This window comes from Fulmarus glacialis, unplaced genomic scaffold (genome assembly GCF_000690835.1).
Source record: "Fulmarus glacialis isolate BGI_N327 unplaced genomic scaffold, ASM69083v1 scaffold4787, whole genome shotgun sequence".
Classification (NCBI taxonomy): Eukaryota; Metazoa; Chordata; class Aves; order Procellariiformes; family Procellariidae; genus Fulmarus; species Fulmarus glacialis.
In genome coordinates this window covers 72,884-78,883 of record NW_009223688.1, presented here as the reverse complement: position 1 = coordinate 78,883, position 6,000 = coordinate 72,884, and the positions used below count along the sequence as shown (strand labels likewise).

General features: G+C 41.9%; 1 protein-coding gene across 1 annotated transcript in view; it reads right to left on the bottom strand.

Moving 5' to 3' along the window:
* FGD3 (FYVE, RhoGEF and PH domain containing 3) overlaps positions 1-6,000 on the bottom strand; it is a 60,528-nt gene that overhangs the window by 31,681 nt on the left and 22,847 nt on the right. Inside the window, exons 5-7 of the mRNA XM_009581873.1 lie at positions 4,355-4,444; positions 2,961-3,097; positions 1,061-1,217 (exon numbers count right to left, since the gene is read on the bottom strand). Coding sequence (XP_009580168.1) covers positions 1,061-1,217; positions 2,961-3,097; positions 4,355-4,444 — 384 coding nt within the window. The remainder of the gene's footprint in view (positions 1-1,060; positions 1,218-2,960; positions 3,098-4,354; positions 4,445-6,000) is intronic.

The following is a 6,000-nucleotide window of genomic DNA, read 5'->3' as shown; positions in this document are numbered from 1 at the left end:
CGCAAACTGATTTACACTTCAGAAAGCCATGTCAGCAGCTTGGCACAAACTGAAGACAGCAAAACGCCTGTGCGCTTTTTTTTACAGTGCTTGCTGCACAGAACCTCGGTGAGAGCAGGCTGGGTTCCGACAGAAAAAGGTTAAGAAAAAGGCCATGCGGAGCGAGAGCCTGGTAGGAGACGACCTTCCCCAGTTCCTGCTTCTCCAAGCTTCTGTCTGAGTCACCGGCCGGCAGCTCTGACCCTCCGCACAGGGCCTCTCCTCTCCCAGCTTGCTGGGGGATTACTTGATTCCCGACAGCTGGCCCAGCCACAATCCTCCCATTTAGGGCAGGCAGCTGCGCTCCCTCCTCAGCTTAACCCGCTCCCTGCCAGCCCTCCCCTCCCAAAGGACGGTATCTGCTTTCCCAGCACCGGCGGAGGGATGCTTGCAAGCGTGCTGGACCCTGCTGCATCCCTTAGCTGGCCTAGGGCCTGAGGGGGAGAGAGAGGTTTTACGGATACGCCAGCATAAGCTGAGCTCTTCCCGCGCCCCCCTCCTCCCCCCCAGCTTTTTGTATAATTAAGAGAAAACACATGAAAATCCATGCTAAGCATCCTCCTGCACAGCTGTGATCCCCAAGAGCTGCGTGCCACTTCGTGACCCTCACAAAAATGAGACCAACAGCAGATGCTGCCAGTGACATGCCCAAATTCAAACACAGCCACCTCAGAATGAAAACACATTTATTAAAAAGCAATTAAAATCAGTAATGAGGAAGAGAAATCAAAAAGAGTTTATAAATGGACATGTTTGCAGCCAGAATTGCTGGGTCAATGGCGAAGTTTTATTCTGTGGCTTCTGATAATGCCTTTTAAATACTGAGTGGAGAAAAAGCTACCTATGTGAAAAATCTGTGTCACACAGCAAAAAAGAAAGGACTGACACTAAAATTGCCTATTTTTAGTATTAGAGCAGTATTATCTTGTAGCTAAACATGGTGTGTCATGCACTGGAAAAAGAAAACCTCACACAAATAAATGAGGGTCTCCAAGCCATATTATACCAATTAACAACATACCTGTATGTTCTGAACAACATCTTTGAACGGAGAGGACCTCTGCATACACGTGTTTACCACGTCCATTGCCCTGTCGAAGTTCTTTACATATTCTCCGTACATCTTCAGAAAAGGAGCGAGTTTCTGTAGGATATCTCCTAGCCGTGGGTTGACGTTCCTATGGGAGAGAGACAGGTAAGTACGCAAATCTCTGGAAATCAATACTATCTTCAGAGAGAAAACACAACTGTAAGACTTTCAGAGTTGTCTCCCACATGCAAAAGCACTTACACACATATGCATTCAAGATATTTCAGGCTAAGTTTAGTTTAAAGTAATCTACACGGTACCCTAGATGAAACCTTCAACATTAATCTAGATGTACAAAGGATGATATTTCTGCCCCCACCATTACCCTCTTAAGTGAAGATCAGATTCAAACTGGCTACACATTGTAAAGAAACATCTATATATATCTGCTGTCCAGCACAAAATCTTGTGGGAAACTTTTACTTTTTTAAAAATCATTTTCCACCATAGCCGAACATCTGAAGAGGTTTTAATGCAAAGAGATTGCTCAGTTCAGTAGGGTAGTCCCAGCTGGGGGCCAGACACACGTTCGCCTAGAGAACCCCCCAGCCTGGGAGCAGCGGTAGCCACACATCTTTGTCTCCTCCAAATTTATGGCCAGGCAGAGAGCCAGCCATTTTCCCCCCAGCTTTTCTCTCCCGCTGAACTTGCGACTTGCAGTCTGACCGCACTAGACCCCCTTTAGCCATTTAACAAGCTTCTGTCCTCTTCTGACTTCCAGACTCTCCAGTTTTCCTCCCCTTTTATTACAGCTGTCCCTGTAAGCGCAAGTCAGGTGCAAAGGTGCTGAGACTCATTTATTCCTTCTGGTCATTGACGAACTATGTGAAGACTGGACTCAGCCAAGACAGATGTGAACTCCAGTCTTGTCTTCATCATTTAGGGTACTTGGAAAGGCGCAGCATCAGCGCTATCTGCACTTTCCGCTGCAGGACACTCTTTGCAGCCAGTGTGACATCTCAAATCAAGTTTCCTAGATCTGCCTTACAATTAACCTTTCTTCTTAGCGCTGCATTTCTGCATCATCTACAACTTATTACAGTTGCCAAATTTTAGTTGGTATTTGACCATTATTACTCATTGGAAAAAAAACCCAACCCACATCTATTTCCTTAAAGAAAGTACATATACACTGTAACCAATAATATTTATTATCTCCTAAAACAGAAGGCCAACAAATTCTGGGGCAAAAACTTGTGCAATGCTGTGGTGCTCAACAACAGAAGTGGTTGCATAACAGACATAAGCAGATTTATAGAGATGAAGTCATCTATCTTATCTGTCCAGATTTCCCATTGGTTTGCTGCTATAATGCTAATTTTAACATTAAATTAAATTTTGTATAACCATTACAAAATTCATTAGAGAAAATATAAAATGGATGTTTCTCATCAAGTCTCCAACATGGCATGCAAAGTCTAGACCGTGACATGATGATGCATTTTCCTTCTTTGAGAAATAACTGTGTTTTTTTAATACATCAGAGTGGAGCCAAAATACTTCATCAATGGGGCCAAAATAAGCAATTTCCCTCCTTCCTAGTAGTGCAATTTCATAGTACTGCAGTAATAGGAGAGTGGAAATACACTAAGGCAAACAGCTCTGGCAATACTTGGGACTGAAAAAATTCTCACAATGTACTCTAGAAATTTTGAGTGCTCAGGTCTATTCCTGTATTCAGAAATGCTTAAGAGACTCCATACTAATGTATTAAATAACAAGAGAACTACTGCATTAAACAATTAAAAACTTTGGAATTAGACTAGGCCTTATGGTTGCTATAGTTTCTTGAAAACATATTTGTAAAATAATTGTAATGACAGTCACCCACCATTCTTGTGTAATTCTTGTTTTGAGCTCAGGAAGAAGAAATTGTCCATGGAAACAATAGATGGAAGAAATATTTGAAAAGATGCCCGTTATCACTTCAGATGAAATACCTGCTTCTGACAACTTAGTGCAAAAAACCTGCATGAGACAACAAGACAGTACCAATATATATTTACAAAAAACAATCCTAGACACACTGCCTTTAGATTGCAGTATTACAAAGCTGACCGCCTTAGAACAGAGCTACAATTTTTGACTTCTGGTAGTCAGTCCTTGGGGTCTTTCGGGACGTTCATAAAACGTAAGCCCACTTTTTGGGACGTTCACAAAATGTAAGCCCACTGTCAATTAGGGATAGATTTATGACTGTGGGCCATAGACATAATTTAGAAAAATCTGAGGGGTAAGTCAAAAAAGATTGAAACTACTGAGAAGAACAGACATCTCGTATTTGGGAATGCAAGTTGCAAAGAACAACCAGTCCCTGAAGAGCACTTACTCCTGTTTACAGGAAGCAAAATTAATGTGATTATTTTGTTTCTCTGTGGGAAAAATTACACTGTACTGAACAAAAGGGAAAGACACTCCATAGATTTCTAAGGTCTTGAAACAGTCTCTACTCATCCAAAGCAAACACTGGAAAGTCTTCCACAGAGGTCCTCCTAGAGTCAGAGGGTAGAGGGCTCTGCAAGTTACAGCTTCTAACAAGATTTCTAGCAAGGTGACAATTTTCTTTTATCTTTTTTTTTCCCCTTCTTTTTTTTTTCCCCTCATTTTTAAAAAGCACTTCGTTAGCAATGTGACTTACCCTCATTTTTACTTCTTTTCTGCACCTTCATGTTTTTTTCTGCTTGAGATAATTATAGAAATGCCTAAACGTGTAGACTCACCTCAATGTTTATGCGGAGGAAAGTTCAGACTCATCACATCAGTTTTACTTTATCCCCATGTATATGATGGGCACAACAATTACGAAACACAGTGGGTAAAAAAAAAAATTCGCTGTGAGCATGGGGCTGGCCCATGTGGCCTGATTTTAGCAAAACTCAAACCTCTTGCACATTACAGAGCAATCATGGATTTCATCATTTCTCAGCGTCCCCGTGATTTCCTCTCCACGTACACTCATGGAGGAACCGAATGCTGATGGTGTCTGTATTTTGGGCTGCTGCTTTCCCATTCCTCTTTCTGACATCCTAAACCTTGGGTTCCAGCTCAGGGAACCCACTTGCCAAAAGCTCACCTCTGGGACCCATGGCACACAGCCTGGCAAGCAAACTCCATTTCCCACCTATAAACAGCAGTTTCACACTATTGGGCTATGGGTTACGGGATGAACAGGAGACCATTGCTACTCATAGAAAAGAAAGCAGAGTTTATTCAAAATTGAATTACCTGGTCCAACAGATGGAGTCTTTTAACATACGCTTCTTCCGTATGGAGCAGTTCATTTGCGATGTTGAAGAGCTTTTGGGGCTCTGTACACTGAAAAAAAGGTTACAAATAACACAATCCATCTGCACCTACAAACCTAAGTTTCATCAACTGTTCTCTTTTCCATTTTCTCAGCGGGCCAAATTCCCTGCGAGTAGAGAAGCTTGAAGTGAAGGAGGTTAACACATTTCCGCATCCCTCATCAAAGGACCGGTTTGCTCCAGAGACGTTTTTAAAGCTATTTGCTGAAAGAGCAATTAGTAATGCAGTCAATGGCTGGTCAGGACATCACTTCAGTTCATTATGGGTTTCTGTAAAGAACTAGAAACATCCTCCAAATCTGGAAATGTGTCTAGTCTATATGGTAACTAAGGCACTAGACTCTAAATCAACTGTTCTCCTTTTTGGATTCAGGTCCTGTGACTAAAAAGAAAACTAGAAGCCAGGCGTGTTTGGCCACAGATTTCTCTCCCTGGCCAGCACAGCATTAGTCTCTATGGTGTATTTCTAAGGTTTTGTGCAGCTTTAAACACCGGCCAATTCCCTGGAAAGAATTTTCGGCAAGTCACTCAGTGAAGTCTTTCATTAAGCTCACTTAAAAAAATAAAATGAGAAAGGACTAATTAAAAAACTTGAATGCAGTTATGAAGCACCAACTTTATTCACAGTTTAGCCAAAAGCTACATAGACTCTTTGCTCTCTAAGTGCTTAAAAATACTTGAATTACTAGGATACAGGCTTTAGCCTTCTGATACCTTTTTAAGGGTCTAGACTTTAAACGCCATGCTTACATATTACCAAACCAAAACTAGGGTCCAGAACTGAGGGCTGGCTGGTTAGAGTTCGGGAATACGAACATCCAAAAGGGGCAGCAAGGATGATCAAATTTTACTGGGAAGTTTTACTGGGCTGGATCTGGAAAAAAGACACAACTGCGAGGAAGGTAAGAGAGATGTATAAATGATTAACGGAACAGAGAGCATCAACTGGGTGCAATTATTCATTATTTCTTCCGTGGGAAAACTAAAGAACATCAAACAAAATTACCGAGGTGCTGCTTCAAGACCAAGAGCTGCTTCCTCGAACAACATGTCACTGCAGACGCTAAACCTTCATATAGGTTCACAAAAGGTCAGGACAAATCCATGGAGTAAAAGTCCAGCTGAATTCTATTAAACACGCAGGGCTGTTTCCACTTCAGGAAGCATCTGGGCCCCTCACCAGCAACAGCGCTTTCTGTCCCAAATGCCTATCTCTCTACGCTCGCTAGCATTTGTGGCAGGCATTTCTAGACATAACCCTGCTGGCCACCATCAGATTGTTAGAGAATGTCAATTAAATGTTCTCTTTAAGCTCCTTCAACATCATCTTGTTTTGTTTCTAAACAAAGTCGATGAGAAAAATTTAAAGACACCCCCCCCATTTAGGCAAACTGCAATACAACTGAAAGACCTCAAAGACTTTTCAAAGCTAGCCATGAATTCAAACAAACCAGACCCACAGTTACCCTACATGAAACGAGGCACCACTTAGCATGAAGTACCCACAGTTCCGTGATATAAGTATTAATTGAAGGAAGGTGAATAGCTTTTCTGGATTTGAAACAG